Below are 20,293 nucleotides of genomic sequence, written 5' to 3'. Positions count from 1 at the left end.
GGCTGTGGTCAAATACACACATTCTGTCCTAAAGCCAAGTGAATAGCTGTGGGTTTTCCTCAGATAGATGATTGTCACATGAGAGTTTCAAAATTCCATTCCCAAAAAAAGCACTCTTTAAAATCTTCTTTTACAATAATGCTTTCCATTAGTGGTTTGCATTCTGAGATCCAATCCAGATTTTCGAAATGGCTGTGTTGGACGGGTTTAGTACAGTGGGCTAAACAGCTGACTTGGTATGCAGAACAAGGCCAGCAGTGCGGGTTCAATTCTTGTACCGGCCTCCCCGAAGAGGCGCCGGAATGTGGCGACTAGGGGCTTTTCACAGTAACTTCATTGAAGTCTACTTGTGACAATAAGCTATTATTATTATTAATAATAATAAAACAACTTCCACTCCACTTGTACCAATGAATCCAGTATCCAGAGTACACCTCTCCTTTCTGGGGTTTCTTTGTCTTGACTGTTCAACAAACTGTTCAGAACTGCTTCAACTCTTGATTCCCAGTTTTTATCAAAGTAGCATCAAACTTTTGATTTACCTCTGAAGTCTGCTGTCCCACTTTAAATTTAGTTACTGCAACTGTTTCTTTAACTCAGAAGAATTTGTTTACTCTTCCTTGAATTCTTCTGAACAATACCTTGGTCTCTGTTCTCTGAACTTCAGTTGGCTTAAGACATTCTGTCTCAATTCCCTGGTTATCTGGATTGTAACGGTTTGTTTGAGAAGCCTGCTTCTTTGAAGCTCCAGTTCTGCTCAGTCTTTCTCCTTGTAGAGTTCAGAGATGTTAATTTCTCGGTGTCCTGTCTTCAACTGCCCACAAATTCAACTAAACCAGGAACAAAAGCCCTTTTTACCTCAAAAAGGGCATCCAGAGGGCAGCACGGTGGCCTAGTGGTTAGCACAACCGCCTCACGGCGCTGAGGTCCCAGGTTCGATCCCGGCTCTGGGTCACTGTCCGTGTGGAGTTTGCACATTCTCCCCGTGTCTGCGTGGGTTTCGCCCCCACAACCCAAAAATGTGCAGAGTAGGTGGATTGGCCATGCTAAATTGCCCCTTAATTGGAAAAAATAATTGGGTAATCTAAATTTAAAAAAAAAAAAAAAAAAAGGGCATCCAGTTGCTAAGCAAAACCCGCATACTTGTGGAGGCTTATTTGCTCTTCACGCCATAGCCCGCTCTAAGCACAATAGACACCCAGTTGGAACTGATCCTATCCCCACACATTCACACTTTTCTCCAGCATGATTTTAACTATAGGTTTTACCCTTCCGTATTTCGAATGTTTCCCAATATAAATCCCGTAAAACTACTTTTGTCTCCCTAACAAATTAAGTGAATCAAGATATCAACACAAAGAAATACGAGTTAAAGTTGCACACAAAACTCCAATAAGCATACTGAATGCACCATTTGTGCTAAGAACACTTTCAGAAAATGTAACAGGAAGGTTCCATTTCATCAATGATGCATGATGTCCAAATGAGACTGACTGTTCACCAGATAATTACAAAAGAAAGAGATGCTTACTTTAGAAGAAGATTCAGAGAACCATAAAAGTTTGCTTTGGTGAAGGAGGCCATTCACAGGCTCTTTGCTACAATTCAAAAATAATCTAACTGTCCTACATTCTATCCTTGCGTCATATAACCATTACCCCCTTCAAACATGCACGAGTTTGTCTTAACTACTTCCTGCAGCATAACATTTAATTGTCCAACTCTTACTTTAGAAATTTCTCCTAACCTTTCTTATACTAGTAACAAATTTAAATTGATGACCTACATCATCGACTCCCTAATTGCAGGAAATAATACATTCTTAATCACTTTAACAAAACCATCTACTATATTAAATAATCCAATTCAATTTAGTAAGGCATTTGATAAGGTGCCCCATGGTCGGCTCATGCAGAAAGTAAGGAGGCATGGCATAGAGGGAAATTTGGCCACGAGTATTATGTGCAGTTCTGGTATTCTTATTATAGAAGAATGTGGAAGCATTGGAAAGGGTGCAAAGGAGATTTACCAGGATGCTGCCTGGATTGGTGGGTGGGTCTAATGAGGAAAGGTTGAGGGAGCTCAGGCTTCTCTCGTTGGAGCGAAGGAGGATGAGAGGTGACTTAATTGAGGTGTATAAGATGATGAGAGGGATAGACAGAGTGGACGTTCAGCGACCTTTTTCCTCGGGTGGATGTAGCTGTTACAAAGGGGCACAACTACAAGGTTCATGGTGGAAGATATAGGAGGGATGTCAGAGGTAGGTTCTTTACTCAGAGAGTGGTTGGGGCGTGGAACCCACTCCCAGCTATGGTAGTGGAGTCGGACACTTGAGGAACTTTCAAGTGGTTATTGGATAGGCATATGGAGTGCACTAGAATGATTGGGAGTAGGTTGATTTGATCTTAGTTTCAGACTAGTTCGGCACAACATTGTCGGCCGACGGGCCTGTACTGTGCTGTACAGTTCTATGTTCTAATTTCTTCCTAGTTCTAGTGGAAATAATTTTGGTACCTCAAGTCTCCACTCATTCCTGGTCTCATAGTGGTTATTCACTGTACAATGTCTCTTGCTTTAAGGTCCTTCCTATATTGGGTGCAAGTGTAAAGTTCATAGTCCCAGGTGACCATACACTACTTTCCCCTTCGAGGGGGAGAGCTGATTGGTTGTGATTTAACCCGAGGATCACCACATCTCAGTCAAGGGGCAAGGTTGAAAAGGCAGGCCTTCATGAATATCCTTATATTGAGGTTATTGTTATAATGAGGTACCCAAAACCGCACACAATGGATTAACTGGTAAGTCACTTGCAAAAATGTATTATTTCTTTGCTTCCCTACTCTATGGCTATTTATGAAACCCATGGCCTTCTTGGCTATTTGCATTTATACTTACAAATGTTATCTCTTAAATTTCTCTGTATACACCTTTCCGTCTTTTTCCATTGATGGATACTCCCATTTCATGTTTTTCCTCCCAAAATTTATACCTCCTACTTCTCTGCAGCAAATTGCATCAACCACCTTTCCATGGCACCGAGGTCTTTTGCAGCATATAAAGCTTGTACCGCTGTGCTGTCAAATTTGTACTATATTTAAAAATCTCAAAAGGTAAAAGATGGATTTAGAGCATTTCCAAACTTTCTCTAATGCTAGCAACAAGTATTGACTTTAATCCTCAGATTTCTTGCCAGCCAAATAACGTTATTTTCTTTTAGAAAGTATTTTATTGAAGCATTTGTAATTTTCATAGTTTAACAAATGAACATTCTAAACAACCTAGCTGCCCGACGCACGCAACCACATCACAATAACATACCCAACTACCCTCCCGCCCTAGCTCCCAACTACCTGTATATTAGATTCCCTGTCCTTATGTTACACTGCCATGCCTCCCATCCCCCCCCCCCCCCCCCCCCCCCACCTCCTGCTAACATTCAGTTTCCCTTAAAGAAGTCGATGAATGGCTACCACCTCCGAGCAAACCCCCGAGTTGAACCTCTCAAGGCGAACTTAATCTTTTCCAGCCTGAGAAACCCTGCCATGGCACTGACCCACACTCCTGACTTTGGAAGTTCCGTGTCCCTCCATTCCAGCAAAATCCGTCTCCGGGCCGCCAGGGAGGAGAAGCCCAGAAAATTGGCCTCCCTATCCCCCTGGGCCCCAGGATCTTCCGATACCCCAAAATATTGCCATTTCTGGACTCCTAGTCACCCTCCCTTCCAGGACCTCTCACATGACATCCGCAAATCCCTGCCACAATCCCCTCAACTTCGGACACGCCCAGAATACATGCACACGGTTCGCTGGGCTTCCCCCACAGCGTCCGCAACTGTCCTCCACCTCCTCGAAAAACCTACTCCTCTGGGCTACCGTCATGTGGGCCCTATAGAACATAGAACAGTACAGCACAGAACAGGCCCTTCGGCCCTCAATGTTGTGCCGAGCCATGATCACCCTACTCAAACCCACGTATCCACCCTATACCCGTAACCCAACAACCTCCCCCTTAACCCTACTTTTATTAGGACACTACGGGCAATTTAGCATGGCCAATCCACCTAACCCGCACATCTTTGGACTGTGGGAGGAAACCGGAGCACCCGGAGGAAACCCACGCACACAGGGGGAGGACGTGCAGACTCCACACAGACAGTGACCCAGCCGGGAATCGAACCTGGGACCCTGGAGCTGTGAAGCATTTATGCTAACCACCATGCTACCCTGCTGCCCCCTATGAACCACCTTGAACTGGATCAGGCTAAGGCTGACACACGACAAGGATGAATTGACTCTCTTCAAGGCCTTTTCCTATTGTCTGACTTCCAGCTCCCCTCCCAACTTTTCCTCCCACTTCCTCTCCACCTCCCCGACTGGGACCCCTTCCCACTCCATCAATTCCTTGTAGGGCAGCACGGTGGCACAGTGGTTAGCATTGCTGCCACACAGCACCGATGTCCCAGGTTTGATCCCAGCTCTGGGTCACCGTCCGTGTGGAGTTTACACATTCTCCCCGTGTTTGCGTGCGTTTCGTCCCCACACGCCAAAGATGTGCAGGGTAGGTGGATTGGCCACACTAAATTGCCCCTTAATTGGAAAAAATGAATTGGACACTCTAAATTTTTTTTTTTTTTTTTAATCAATTACTTGTATATCTCCGAGACCCTCCCCTCCCAACCACCGTTTTAGACATGACCTTATCCTGTTGTCTCCTCAGGGGGAGGCGAGGAAAGCTTCGAATCTGCCTCTGGACAAAGTCCCGTACCTGTAGGTACCGAAACTAGTTCCCACCCGGCAACTGAAACTCTTCCTCCAATGCCTCCAGGCTCAGAAAGCCCTCCTCAATGGAGAGATCCCAAATCTCTCAATGCCTGTCCGCTGTCACCTCCTAAAGCCCCCGTCCAGCCCCCCCTGAAACACACCGGTGATTATCACAAATTGGTGACCACACTGACACCTCTCCAATCTCATGAGCTGCCTCCATTGTCCCCACACCCTCAGGGCTGCCACCACCACTGGGCTTGTGGAGATGGCGAGAACGGTAGGGGCACTGTTAGCAAAGCCTCCAAGCTCGTACCCTTACACGATGCTGCTTCCACTTGCTCCCACACCGACTGCTCTCCCACTACCCACTTCCTAACCATCAATATGTTGGCCACCCAGTAATAGTTAATAAAATTCGGAAGGGCTAAGCCCCCCTCCCCACGCCTCCATTCCAAAAGTACCTTCTTTACCCTTGGGGTCTTACCAGCCCATACAAAACCAGAGATTGCCGCGTTCATCTTCCTGAAAAAAGCCTTGCAGATAAAAATTGGAACAAATTGAAAAACGAACAGCAACCTCGGGAGGACCATCATCTTCACAGTCTGCACCCTTCCCGCCAATAACAGCGGGAGCATGTCCCACCTGGGGAAGTCTCTTTTCATATGCTCGACTGCCCTGCCCAGATTTAACTTATGGAGCTGACCCCAGTCCCATGCCACCTGAATCCCCAGGTACCTAAAACTCCTACCCACCACTTTGAACAGCAACTCCCTCAATCTCCTCTCCTGCTCCAGTGACTGGATTGCAAACACCTCGCTCTTACCCATATTTAACTTGTAGCCTGAGAACCGACCAAATTCTTCCAGTATCTCCATAATTCCAGCCATCCCCCCTAGCAGGTCTGTTATGCACAGGATCAAATTGTCTGTGTAGAGAGAGGCCCTATGTTCCACCCCACCTCTTACTATCCCCCACCAAACAGTCGATGACCTAAGGGTCATTGCCAAGGTCTCAATGGCCAGGGCAAACAGTAGTGGGGAGAGCGGACAACCCTGTCTTGTCCACTACACAAACTAAAGCATTCTGACCGGACCCGGTTGGTTCTTACATTCGCCACCAGTGCCTGGTATAGCAATCGGACCCAGTCCATAAATCCCTGCCCGAACCCAAAACTTCCTAAGATATCCCACAAGTGCTTCCGCTCCACCTGGTCAAAGGCCTTTTCTGCATCCATGGCTACTACGACCTCAACCTCACGCATCTCCGCTGGCATCATTATAACATTTAGGAGCTGCTAATGTTGGACGTCAAGTGCTGTCTTTTCACAAATCCCGTCTGGTCCTCCCTTATTACCTCCGGGACACAATCCTCTCTACGTGTGGCCAGGATCTTTGTCAGCAACTTCGCACTACATTCAAAAGAGAGATGGGCCTATACGATCCACAGCTCTCTGGATCCTTATCCCCCTTCAAAATAAGGGAAATTGATGCCTGTGATAACATTGGGGATAACATTGGGGATAGCATTCCCAGCTCCTTGGACTCATTAAAGACCTTGACCAAGAGCGGCCCCAGTAACCCAGAAAACCTTTTGCAAAACGCCACCGGGTATCTGTCAAGTCCAGGAGCCTTACCTGATTGCATCGTCCCCAGTCCGTCTATCACCTCCCCAAGCGCCGCGACCCCCCCCCCCCCCCACACACACACACACACACACACACACACACACATATACACATACACATACACATACACAAATTGCTTCACACCCTCCATCCTGGCTGGAGGTTCCGATTTATAAAGTTGGCTATAAAATTCCCGAAATACATTGTTCACCCCCTCTGGATCCACAACCACCTTGGATCCTTTACTTTCACAATTTCTCTCACCGCCTCCTGTTTCCTCAGCTGGCTTTTTCCCCATATTCATGCACCACCCCCTTTACCCTCCTCAGCTGCCCCTCTGCCTTACATGTGGACAGGTGCCCAAATTCCATTTGCAGTCTGACACTCATTCAGGAGCCCCTCATCTGGAGACTCCACATACCTCCCGTCCACTGTAAAATTTCACCTACCAGCCTGTCCAACTCCGCCCGTTCAGTCTTCTCCCAGTGAGTCCGAATCAAGATGAATTCCCTCCTCATAACCGCCTTCAGTGCCCCCCACTGCGGAGATCTCACCTGTATCATTACTCTTTATGGTCCCCAGAATGGCCTCCGTCACCCGCTCACACACCTCATCCTCCGCTAGCAGCCCTACATCTAACCCCCATTGCAGCCGTTGGGCCATTCCTTTACTCACTCGCAGGACTACCCAGTGTGGGGCAGGGTCCGACACCACAAGTGCTGAATATTCAGTATCCACCACCTCTGCCAGCAACATTTTGTCCAGCACGAAAAAGTCTATCCCGGAGTGCACCTTGTGCACATGGGAGCAGAATGAAAACTCCTTACTCCTTGGACTCCCAAATCTCCACGGATCCACCCCTCCCATGCGCTCCATAAACTCCCGCAGCCCTTTCGCCATTGCTGACACCTTTCCAGACTTGGAACTCGACCGGTCCAGTCTCGGATCCAGGACAGTGTTGAAATTTCATCCCCCCACATAATCAGTCGGTGCGAGTCCAGGTCCGGAATCTTCCCTCGCACTCTCCTGACAAACTCAACATCATCCCAGTTTGGGGTGTATATATTCACCGGCACCACGGCCATTCCCTCCAGCTTCCCGCTAACCATAATAAATCTACACCCCTGGGTCTGCGTCTACCTTCCTGAATGCCACCTTTTTTTGACCAGAATTGCCAGCCCCCTGGTTTTAAAGTCCAATCCCAGGTGAAACACCTGCCTGACCCATCCCTTCCTCAATCTAAGCTAGTTTCCCAGCTTTAAAGTGCGTCTCCTGCAGCATGGCCACATCCGCCTTCAGTGTGCATACACACGGGCTCTTTTGACCGGCCCATTCAGTCCACGAATATTCAACGTGACTAACGTGATTGCCCCCCCCTTCCCTCCGATCACCCATAGCCTCTCCCAGCCCTTGGCCCATACCCCACACTCACCTTGCCCGCCCTCCGGCAGATACTGTCATCAGCTCTTCTCCTCCACCACCCTAAAAGTCCACTCCCCATCAGCAGTCTACCACATACCCCTACGTTGAGTCTTCAGCTCACCCCCCACTATGCTTCCGTGAATTAGGCCTCCCAGCTAGCCTGGCAGGCCCCGCCCCTGGCACCAAGCATCCTACCCCCTGACTGATTTCCCTCCCCCCGCTCTTAATGCAAACTCCCAAAACAATGGCAAGAAGCAAAAACAAACAAACAACCCCTCCCAAGGTCCGAGCACAAAGGCCTAGCAGTCCTCCCATAACAAAGTATTATCTAGTCAACTAACCTCAAACAGAACCGGATGAAAAACGGAAAAAGCAAGAAAATATGTATACAAAGTCTCAAACGTCATTCCAAACATCGCAAATTAAACGTTGAAAGTTTAAAGTTTTTACAAAACATAGCCCATAGCTCAGTTACCCACATTCAGAGTTCAAGGTCTTCATTCTCCCATCAGTTTATTGTCTTTCATGCAGTCCACCAAGTCCTCCGGCGAGCCAAAGTACCGGTCCCGACCCTCATAGGTCACCTACGGACGGGCTGGGTAAAGCCGGTCCCGACCCTCATACGTCACCTATAGAAGAGCTGGGTAAAGCAGACCAAACTTTATTCCTTTTACATATAGGGCCGACTTAACCTTATTGAAACTCGCCCTCCTCTTTGTGAGTTCTTCGCCAAAGTCCTGGTACACCCGGATCTTGGCATCTTCCCACACACACCGCTTTGTCTGTCTGGCCCATCTCATAATACGTTCCTTGTCTAGGAGCCGATGTAGTCGTACCACCATTGCCCTCGGGGCTCACACACCTGGGGCTTACTTATAAGTGCTCTGTGGGCCTGGTCCACCTCCAACGGCTTGTCAAACGCACCTTCCCCCATCAGCTTCTCCAGCATCTTCCCCACATACACACCAGCATCCGATCCTTCTTTCTCCTCTGGCAGGCCCACAATCTGGATGTTCTGCCTACGTGAATGGTTCTCCATGTCCTCCACTTTCTCCAAGAGGCGCTTCTGCTGGTCCTGCAGCATCCCGATCTCCGCTGCCATTGAGATGGACTGCTCCTCATGCTCCCCCGCCTGCTCCTCCAACCCCTGGGTCGTCAGTCTCGCCTCCACGCGGTCAACCGTCGCCTTGATTGAGTCCACAGCCCGGGCCAGGTCCTCCACACACTCCTTACATTGTTGGGATAACTTCTCATTCAAGAAGCTCACCAACTGGGCGGTCGACCACTGAGCGGGCGGGACAAAATCCTGTGCATTCGTCATTGCCACACTCGAAATCTGGTCCTCACTCGCCACCAACTTCTAATTCCTCCTTTTCCGATTTTTCCTGAGGCGCAGCTCCATAATCTAGGAGTCCCCTGCTTCTGTTCCTGCTTCTACACCTTTAGATTTAGAAGATTTAGAACAGTACAGCACAGAACAGGCCCTTCGGCCCTCGATGTTGTGCCGAGCAATCATCACCCCACTCAAACTCACGTATCCACCCTATACCCGTAACCCAACACCTCCCCCTTAACCTTACTTTTTAGGACACTACGGGCAATTTAGCATGGCCAATCCACCTAACCCGCACATCTTTGGACTGTGGGAGGAAACCGGAGCACCCGGAGGAAACCCACGCACACACGGGGAGGACGTGCAGACTCCGCACAGACAGTGACCCAGCCGGGAACCGAACCTGGGACCCTGGAGCTGTGAAGCATTGATGCTAACCACTATGCTACCGTGCTTCACAAAATTACTACAACACTCCGGCGTAAGAGCCACAAAAAGACCACCGTGAGCGGTAGCTGCCAAATGTGCGACCTTTCACTCCATGGCCGCCACCGGACGTCCCCGCCAAATAATTTTCCATCCATACTTAAGGATATTTTCTATCCATATCTTATAAACTTGTCAAATACTCTTCAAAGAGTCCATAAAAGCACATTTATGGCATTCCTTTTATCTGCCAAATTAATTGCTTCTTGAAATAAGGACATAAAATTTGTTAAACATATCAAATCCAGAAAATGCAGGAAAACACAGTGGCCAGAATACTCTGGCCATTGAGATTCACTTTTCCTGCTGCTGGTGTACCCCCACCGGCGGGTTTTCTGGCGGTGTGGCTACAATGGGAAATCCCATTGACAAGCGGTGAGAGTAGTGAAAGATCACCACCAATGCTTCCATAATCTCCTCAGCTATCTCTTTTATTTTTTTTTTTTTTTTTTTTTTTTTTTTTTAAATAATTTTTATTGAAAGAGTTTTTCCATACAAACATTTACCCCTACTAATTTTTAAATTATTTACAACACAATCCCTCTAGGCAAATGTCCCTCCCACGCCCGCCCTCTCGCGCGCACCAGTCCTCCCCCCCCCCCCCCCCCCCCCAGGCAACCTTAACAAACAAGGCAGCCTACAGTTTCAGACATGAGCAGCGAGCAGACTTGCCCGCGTTACAGTCGTGCATGTCCCCCCACGACCCTTGCTGCCCCCCCCTCCCCTTCCCCCCCCCCCTCCCTCCCCCCCCTCCCTCTCCCCCCCCTCCCTCTCCCCCCCCTCCCTCTCCCCCCCCTCCCTCTCCCCCCCCTCCCTCTCCCCCCCCTCCCTCTCCCCCCCCCCCCCCCCCCCCCCCCCGGGTTGCTGCTGCCACGACCCCGAACGTCTATCTCTGATCTAAAAAGTCAAGGAAAGGTTGCCACCCGCCTGGCGAATCCCTGTACCGACCCTCTCAGGGCAAATTTGATCCTTTCTAGCTGAATATAGCTAGCCATATCGTTAATCCAAGTTTCAACGCTTGGAGGCCTCGCGTCCTTCCATTGAATTAATATCCTTCGTCGAGCCACGAGGGACGCAAAGGCCAGTATTCCGGCCTCCCTAGCCTCCTGTACCCCCGGTTCTACCCCGACCCCAAAGATCGCAAGCCCCCATCCTGGTTTGACCCTGGACCCCACCACCTTCGACACCGTCCTTGCCACCCCCTTCCAGAACCCTTCCAGCACCGGACATGCCCAGAACATATGCACATGGTTCGCTGGGCTTCCCAGACATCTAACACACCTGTCCTCACCCCCAAAGAACCGGCTCATCCTTGTCCCCGTCATGTGAGCTCTATGCAGCACCTTAAATTGAATGAGGCTCAGCCTCGCACACGAGGAGGAAGAATTGACCTTCTCCAGTGCATCCGCCCACGTCCCGTCTTCTATCTGCTCTCCCAGCTCCCCTTCCCACTTGGCTTTCAGCTCCTCCCCTGATGCTTCTTCCGCCTCCTGCATTATCTTGTAGATGTCTGATATCTTCCCCCCTCCGACCCAGACCCCCGAGAGCACCCTATCACTCGCCCCCTTACTGGGGAGCAGGGGGAACCCCTCCACCTGCCGCCTAGCAAATGCCTTCACTTGTAAATATCTGAACATGTTTCCCGGGGGGGAGCTCAAACTTCTCCTCCAGCCCTCCCAGGCTCGCAAACCTCCCCTCTATAAACAGGTCCTTCAGCTGCCGTATGCCCACCCTGTACCAGCTCTGAAATCCCCCGTCGATGTTCCCCGGGATGAATCTATGGTTCCCTCTTATTGGCGCCGCCAACAGACCTCCCATTTCCCCCCTGTGACGCCTCCACTGCCCCCATATCTTGAGGGTGGCCGCCACCACCGGGCTCGTGGTGTACCTCGTGGGGGGGAGCGGCCATGGTGCCGTTACTAGGGCCCCCAGGCTTGTGTTGCCACAGGACGCCCTCTCCATTCGTTTCCAAGCTGCCCCCTCCCCTTCCATCATCCACTTGCGCACCATTGACACATTTGCCGCCCAGTAGTACCCCGAGAGATTGGGCAGTGCCAGCCCTCCACTGTCCCTACTCCGCTCCAAAAAGACCCTCCTCACCCTTGGGGTGCCATGCGCCCACACGTAGCTCATGATGCTACTCGTCACCTTTTTGAAGAAGGCCCTAGGGAGGAAGATGGGCAAGCACTGAAATAAAAACAAGAACCTTGGGAGGACCGTCATTTTGATTGACTGCACCCTCCCCGCCAGCGACAACGGTACCATGTCCCACCTCTTAAATTCCTCCTCCATCTGTTCCACCAGCCTGGAAAAGTTCAACTTGTGGAGGGTCCCCCAGTTCCTTGCCACCTGCACCCCTAAGTACCTAAAGCTCTTTCCTGCTCGCTTGAAGGGGAGTCTCCCAATACCCTCTCCCTGGTCCCCCGGGTGTATCACAAAAACCTCGCTTTTGCCCAAATTTAGTTTGTACCCCGAAAAGTCCCCAAACTCTGCTAATAGTTCCATTATCTCCGGCATTCCCCCTTCTGGGTCTGCCACGTACAGCAGTAGATCATCCGCATACAGCGATACTCGATGTTCCTCCCCTCCCCTAGTCAGTCCTCTCCACCCCCCTGAACCCCTCAGTGCCATCGCCAACGGTTCAATCGCCAGTGCGAAAAGTAGGGGGGATAGGGGACATCCCTGCCTGGTCCCTCGGTGGAGCCCGAAATACTCCGACCTCCTCCCGTTTGTCACTACACTCGCCGTCGGGCCGAGTAGAGCAACTTCACCCACTTAATAAACCCTTCCCCAAACCCAAACCGTTCCAACGTCTCCCACAGGTACTCCCACTCCACCCTATCGAATGCCTTCTCCGCGTCCAGCGCTACCACTATCTCAGCCTCCCCCTCCACTGCCGGCATCATAATTACATTCAGCAATCTCCGCACGTTCGTGTTGAGCTGCCGCCCCTTCACGAACCCCGTCTGGTCCTCATGGATTACCCCTGGCACACAATCCTCTATTCTAGCTGCCAGGATCTTTGCCAGCAACTTGGCATCCACGTTCAGAAGCGAGATAGGCCTGTAGGACCCGCACTGCACGGGGTCTTTATCCCGCTTCAATATCAGGGAGATCAGAGCCTGCGACATTGTCGGGGCAGAACCCCCCCCTCTCGCGCCTCATTAAAGGCTCGTACCAGTACCGGTCCCACCAAGTCCACATTTTCTTATAGAATTCCACCGGGAACCCATCTGGCCCCGGCGCCTTCCCCGCTTGCATCTGACCTATTCCCTTGACTAGCTCCTCTAGCCCTATTGGCGCCCCCAGCCCTTCTACCAGCCCCTCCTGGACCCTTGGGAACCTCAATTTGTTTAGGAAGTCCTCCATTCCCCCTCTCCTCGTCGGCGGCTCAGACCGATACAACTCCTTGTAAAAATCCCTGAAGACCCCGTTCACTTCTTGCCCCTTCTGCACTACCTTCCCGCCCCTCTCCTTCACTCCCCCAATCTCCCTAGCCGCATCTCGTTTGCGAAGCTGGTGTGCCAGCATCCTGCTCGCCTTTTCCCCATACTCATAGACCGCGCCCTGTGCCCTTCTCCACTGCGTCTCTGCCTTCCTGGTGGTCAGCAGGTCGAACTTGACCTGCAGGCTGCGCCGTTCTCCCAGCAGCCCCTCCTCTGGTGCCTCCGCATATCTCCTATCCACTTCCAATAGCTCCCCCACCAGCCTCTCCCTCTCCTGCCTCTCCTTTCTTTCTCTGTGCGCCCTTATGGAGATCAGCTCTCCCCTGATCACTGCCTTCAGGGCCTCCCAGACCATCCCCACCTGCACCTCACCCGTGTCATTCAAGTCCAGATAGCTCTCAATGCTCTTCCGGACCCTTTTACACACCTCGTCGTCCGCTAACAGCCCCACATCCAGCCGCCACAGCGGGCGCTGGTCCCGCGCCTCCCCCATTTCCACATCCACCCAATGCGGTGCATGATCAGAGATCGCAATGGCCGAGTACTCAGCTTCCCGTACCCTCGGGATCAGCCCCCTGCTCAACACGAAGAAATCGATTCTGGAGTACACTCTATGGACGTGGGAGAAAAAGGAATACTCCCTCGCCCTCGGCCTACCAAACCTCCATGGGTCTACTCCTCCCATCTGCTCCATGTACCCCCTCAGCACTTCTGCCGCTGCCGGCCTCCTATTGGTCCTTGAGCTCGATCTGTCTAGCCCGGGGTCCAGCACTGTGTTAAAGTCCCCCCCCATGATCAAGCCCCCTGCCTCCAGTCCCGGAATGAGGCCCAATAGGCGCCTCATAAAACCCGCGTCATCCCAGTTCGGGGCATATACGTTGACCATCACCACTTTCTCCCCCTGCAGCTTACCCTTCACCATCACATACCTACCCTCCTTATCCGCCACCACCTCCTCCGCCACGAACGACACCCTCTTTCCCACCAGAATCGCCACCCCCCGGTTCTTTGCGTCCAATCCAGAGTGGAACACCTGTCCCACCCACCCCCTTCTCAGGCGAACCTGGTCCACTACCTTCAAATGGGTCTCCTGTAACATTGCTACATCAGCCTTCAGTCCCTTCAGGTGTGAGAATACCCTTGATCTCTTGACCGGCCCATTCAGCCCCCTCACGGTCCAAGTGATCAGCCGGGTCGCGGGACGACCCGCCCCCTTCCCCTGCCGATTAGCCATGTCCTGTTCCCTGCTCGCCCCGGGTCGACCCTCCCCTTCTGACCCGCTCCCCATGGCGATGTCCCCCTCCCCCCACCTCTCCAGTCCTCCACTTCCCGTTTCTGGTCTTTTCAGCAGCAACCCGGTGTCCCTCCCTAACCCCCCCCCCCCCCCCCCCCAGGCTAGGACCCCTCCTAGCCGCGATGTACCCTCCATCGTACTCCCGTAAGTCAGCTGGTTCACGCTGACCCGGCTGCTCCTGCCACACTCCGACTCCCCCTGGCTCGGGGGGGGGGGCCTCCCCCCCCTTGCCACTCCTCCCTGGCCCCGCTCCAGCGCGGGAAAGGTCGCCATTGCTAGCCACGCCCCGCAAGCTATCTCTTTTAGAACCCTTTTTTAAAAAAATAATTTTATTGAGATTTTCAAAAACATATCCAAAACAGAAAATAACAAGAAGAAACCAATATTAACAACAAAAAGAAAAACACACTGACCCCCAAACCAAACCCCCCCCCCCCCCCACCCCCCAGTAACTACAAAAAGGAGAGATAAACACCCGGCATATCCAATAAACACATATATCCCTTCCCCCGAAACAAACCCCCCCCCCCCCCCCCCCCCACCCCACCCCCAGTATCAGGCCCCCCCGTCTCTAGATCCGGAATGCGGCCCAGCATACGCCGCATAAAACCCGCATTGTCCCAATTTGGGGCATAGACATTCACCAGCACCACCCGCTCCCCTTGCAACTTGCCGCTCACCATTACATACCTCCCTCCACTGTCAGCCACCCCCTTTGACGCCTCAAACGACACCCTTTTTCCCACCAGAATCGCCACCCCCCGATTTTTTGCATCCAGCCCCGAATGAAACACCTGGCCTACCCAGCCCTTCCTCAGTCTAACCTGGTCCGCCACCTTCAGGTGCGTCTCCTGGAGCATAGCCACGTCCGCCTTCAGCCCCTTCAGGTGCGTAAACACCCAGGCCCGTTTGACCGGCCCATTCAGCCCCCTCACATTCCAAGTTATCAGCCGGATCAGAGGGCTCCCTGCCCCCTTCCCCTGCCGACTAGCAATAACCCGTCCCCTATCTGCCCCAGGCCAGCGCCCCTCGCTCGGCCCATTCCCCACGGTGGCAAACCCCCACCCCGGGCCCCCCCTGCAGACTCCAGCTCCTTCCTGGCCATGTCAGCAGCAACCCAGTACCACCCCCCCCCCCCCAAGGCTAGGACCCCTCCCAGCCACGTTACTCCCTCCGTAGCACTCCCGTGAGCCAGCTAACCTCTGCTGACCCCGGCAGCTCCCGCCACACCTCCGACCCCTCCCAACGTGGGGCTACTCTTCCTCCACCAGACCCATCAGCAGACCCTCCTCATCCCCCTCCGCTCTTTTCCGCTCTTGCGCGGGGAAAAAGCCCGCGCTTCTCAGCTCCGACCCCACCCCCATCCACCCTCAGCACGGGAATCAGAAGAAAAGCCCGCGCTTTCCCTCTGCCCGACCCCGCCCCCGCAAAAAAAGACAGCACCCCACCCACCCTAGAAACAACCCACGACCATCTTAAAACAGCATGAAACAGCATAAAACAAAGACCCTTCCCACCAAAAGTTAACACAGTTATTTACAAACCCTCGACCCTCAGTCAGAGTCCAACCTCTCGGCCCGCACAAAGGCCCATGCCTCCTCCGGGGACTCAAAATAAACGTGCCGGTCCTTGTAGGTGACCCACAGACGTGCCGGCTGTAACATGCCAAACTTCACACTCTTTCTGTGGAGCACCGCCTTCGTCCGGTTGTAACCGGCCCTCCGCTTGGCCACCTCCGTACTCCAGTCCTGGTAGATCCGCACTACCGTGTTCTCCCACTTGCTGCTCTGCTCCTTCTTGGCCCACCTAAGCACGCACTCTCGGTCAACAAACCGGTGGAACCGCACCAGCACCGCCCGTGGCGGCTCATTCGGTTTGGGCCTCCTGGCCAGTATTCTGTGGGCCCCCTCCAGCTCCAGGGGCCCCTGGAAGGACCCAGCTCGCATCAGCGAGTTCAACAAAACAACCACATAGGCCCCCAGGTCTGACCCTTCCAGCCCCTCTGTGAGGCCCAGGATCCGCAAATTTTTCCGCCTCAACCAGTTCTCCATCTCCTCGAACCGCTCCTGCCACTTCTTGTGGAGCGCCGCGTGCATCTCCACCTTTACCGTGAGCACCGCGGCCTCATCCTCTCTTTCGGAGGCGTGTTGTCGGAGCTCCCGGATCTCCACCCCCTGGGCTGTCTGCGTCGCCAGCAGCTTGTCCGTATTCGCCTTCAGCGAGTCCAGCAGCTCCACTTTTAGCTCCTGAAAACAGCGCTGGAGAGTCTCCTGCTGCACCTGCGCCCACTGCCTCCATTCCTCGAGGCCTCCGCCGGCTGCCATCGTGATTCTCTTCCCCCGCTTTTTCTTAGGTGCTGCCACCGCTATTCTGCTGGCCCTGCACCTGGTCAAGACCATAGACCACTGGGGATCCGCTGCAGACACCGTCCCACGTCGGGAACCGTCGAGCAAGTACCGCTGGGGGCCCTTAAAAGAACCCAAAAGTCCGTTCCTGGCGGGAGCTGCCGAACGTGCGGCTTGGCTCCGCATAGCCGCAACCGGAAGTCCTCTTTTAGAACCCTGGGGTATAGTCCAACCATTCCTGGTGATTTATCCACCTTTAGACCTTTCAGTTTCCCCAGAACCTTCTCCTTAGTGATGCCCACTACACTCACCTCTGCCCCCGATTCTGCTGAAGGTCTGGTATCCCACTGGTGTCTTCCACCGTGAAGACTGATGCAAAGTAACTACAGTATTCAGTTCCCGTGCCATTTCTTTGTTTCCAGCCTAATTTTCAAATGGTCCAATGTCTATTCTTGCCTCTCTCTTACCTTTCATATATTGAAAAAAACACTTGCTATCTTTTATATTACTAGTCTAACGAGTGAATACAAAAGAGCTAGACTTTCTGATCCAGAGACTACAAGGTTTTGAGATGGATGATTTAATGATCTTTCTCATTCATAATTAACCAGATTGTTTGAAATTAAGATCACAGTGACAGCACTCAATGGCACCAGATACCTATATTCAAGCAGAAATATCAGTTGCTTGTTTTGTCCTAAAATTAATAATAATAATCGCTTGTCACAAGTACCAGCCTCCCCGAACAGGCGCCGGAATGTGGCGACTAGGGGCTTTTCACAGTAACTTCATTTGAAGCCTACTTGTGACAATAAGCGATTTTCATTTCATTTCATTTTCAAGTAGGCTTCAATGAAGTTACTGTGAAAAGCTCCTAGTCGCCACATTCCGGCACCTGTTTGGGGAGGCTGGAACGGGAATTGAACCTGCACTGCTTGTCTTCTTCTGCATTCCAAGCCAGCTGTCTTAGCCCAGTAAAATTACTGTGAACAGCAGAATTTAATGTACTAAATTTAGGAATTATGATAATAGTAATGCAATTATTTCAAGAAGCTTTGTTTCTTCTTAAAAATAACCCAGAACCCACTCATGGTGTAATAATATGCTACAATGAATGTATGAATGTTGAAGTTTTTGTATTTACCTATGAGCTCTTGCTTTGCTTTGATCTCATCAGACAACTTGCTGTGGATGTGATTTCTTTCTTCTTCCACGGACTTCAAGCCAGCATTTAACTGAAAAAAAAATTAAAAACAAGGCTAAAAAATAAATCACACATATATTCATGTTGTATAATCTGTAAATATTTGTAAAGAGCAAAGGACTAATTATGTAATATATATTTTCTTTACTGTGGGTGTCGCTGGCAAGCCCAGCATTTGTTGCCCATTCCTAATTGCCCTTGAATTGACCTTGCAAGGTCATTTCAGAGAGCAGTTAAGAATCAACCACATTGTTGTGGGTCTGGAGTCACTTGTAAGCCAGGCTAGGTAAGGATGGCAAATCTGGTTCTCTAAAAGTGCATCAGTGAATCAGATGGATTTTTCAACAATCGATGATAGTTTCATGGTCACCGTCATTCAAACAACCTTTATATTCCAGATTTATTTAACTTAATTCAAATTCCACCAATTGCTGTGGTGACATTAGAAACCATGTCCCCAGAGCATTAGCCTCGGATTACCACTCCAGCAACATTACCACCACCGCTCGTCTGGTGTTCCAGGGGGCCGTTTTTGTTTTACTGCTGTACTAGACAGTCAAGTGCCTTGTAACCGAACCTGTTCATACCAATCCTTCTTTTGTGCAGGGCAGCATGGCAAATATTAAACCTAAAGTGTTCTCATCTTTCCAAGCTTGAAGTGTGACTAAAAGCAAAATTTGGGAATAAAACGACAACAAAAAGCAAACAGCAATCACATCAGATTTCTGCGTTGCAATGGAGTTAAATTTCATGCTAATAGATATTATTAGTCAAATGGGGAGATTTCTTATCCTCACAAGCATGAAGGCTAAATGGCTGCCGCCTATTCTGTATCATTCAATGATTTTTCTACTATTTTTTCTATTCATTCTTGAGATGTGAGTGCCACTATAAAGGCCAGTATTTGTTGCTCTTCCCTAATTGTCCTCGAGCAAGTAGTGGCAAGTCGCCTTCTTGAATTGCTGCAATCCATTTGGTGCAGATAAACCACCTACAGTGCTGTTACTGAGGAAATTCCAGGTTTTGATTCAGTGAAGAAACAGCAATATATTTCCAGTCACAATGGTGCACGAGGGAAATTTGCAGGTAGTGGCATTTCCATGAGCCTTCTGTTGTTCTTCCAGGAGGAAAGGTCATAGTTTGAAAGGCACTGTCCAAGAAGTCATGGTGAGGTATACCAGTGTGCATCAGTGGTGGAGGGAGTGAACATTTAAGATGGTGCATAGGTGCTGATCAAGTGGGCTGTTTTGTAGTTGATGATAATGAGCTACCCGAGTATTTCTGGAGCTGCACTATTCCAGACAAGTGAGGAGTATTCCATCGTACCCCTGACTTGTGCTTTTTAGTTTGTGAACAGACTTTGGGGAGTCATGAGGTGAGTTACTCGCTGCAGGTTTCCTAGCCAATGACTTGCTCTTGTAGTCACAATATTTATATGGCTGATCCAATTCAGTTTCTGGTCAATTGTAATCCCCAGGATGTTGATGCTGGAGGGATTCAGCAATGGCAATGTAAAGAGGAGATGTTTATATTTCTCTCTTCCGAGAGATGGTCGTTGCTTAGAACATTTTGTGGCATGAATGTGAATTGTTACTATCAGACTAAGTGGCAAGTAACAATCGTACCACGTAAGTGGCAGACGATAACCATCTCAAACAAGAGGGAATCTAATCTAACTATTAAATTACCAGTAATTGGTAGTACAATGTATGCAGTGACATAAGAAATAAGATCCTAAGCAGACGGGGGGGGGATTCTTCCACACCACGTTGTGCCCAGCGCCTCCCACTACCGCTAGAGAATAGCGGGAGACCCGCTAAATGGGTTCATGCCGGGCACTCAACAGAGTACCATGCTTCCAGCCTGCAGCACCGGACGCAATCTTGCTCACACCCTCGCTGGACGTGAACCAGACATGCACATTTAAATGTGTATTTCATCTCAGTTCAATATCCATTTCTGGGATTTATCGGAGTCTCCTGGGGGGACCATTTGAGCATTGGAGGTCCTGGGAGATCAGACTGGGCATCCCACTAGCAACCTGGAACTACCAGGGTGCTGAGAGGCACTTCAAGGGGATGAGGTCTGAGGAGACATGGCCATGAAAAAGGGGGTGAGGGGCCGTGATCGGACTGGGATCGCCCCTAGCAACCTGGCACTATCAGGGTGCTGAGGGGTACTGCCAGGAGGTGGGGTTGGAGGAGACAGCCCATGAAAAAGGGGGGTGGGCTGAGACTGAAGGGGGTGAGGGCATGGAGGGGATGATCTGGAAAAGTGTGCGAGCCCTTGGTGACCCCAAAGCAGGGTGTGGGTGGATTGCGATGAGAATTGCAGCAAGACATGCCAGCAGGATTTTCACCCGTTTTCCCGTCTGAA

At 50.9% G+C, this 20,293-nt stretch overlaps 1 protein-coding gene across 2 annotated transcripts in view; it reads right to left on the bottom strand.

Annotated features, from left to right (window-relative positions):
• ctage5 (CTAGE family, member 5) overlaps positions 1 to 20,293 on the bottom strand; it is a 120,988-nt gene that overhangs the window by 23,372 nt on the left and 77,323 nt on the right. For both annotated transcript variants that reach the window (XM_038780444.1, XM_038780454.1), the window contains exon 17: positions 17,858 to 17,948. In XM_038780444.1, coding sequence (XP_038636372.1) covers positions 17,858 to 17,948 — 91 coding nt within the window. The remainder of the gene's footprint in view (positions 1 to 17,857; positions 17,949 to 20,293) is intronic.

The sequence above is a fragment of the Scyliorhinus canicula genome, chromosome 2 (assembly GCF_902713615.1).
Source record: "Scyliorhinus canicula chromosome 2, sScyCan1.1, whole genome shotgun sequence".
Lineage (NCBI taxonomy): Eukaryota > Metazoa > Chordata > Chondrichthyes > Carcharhiniformes > Scyliorhinidae > Scyliorhinus > Scyliorhinus canicula.
This window is presented reverse-complemented; position numbering and strand designations above follow the sequence as displayed.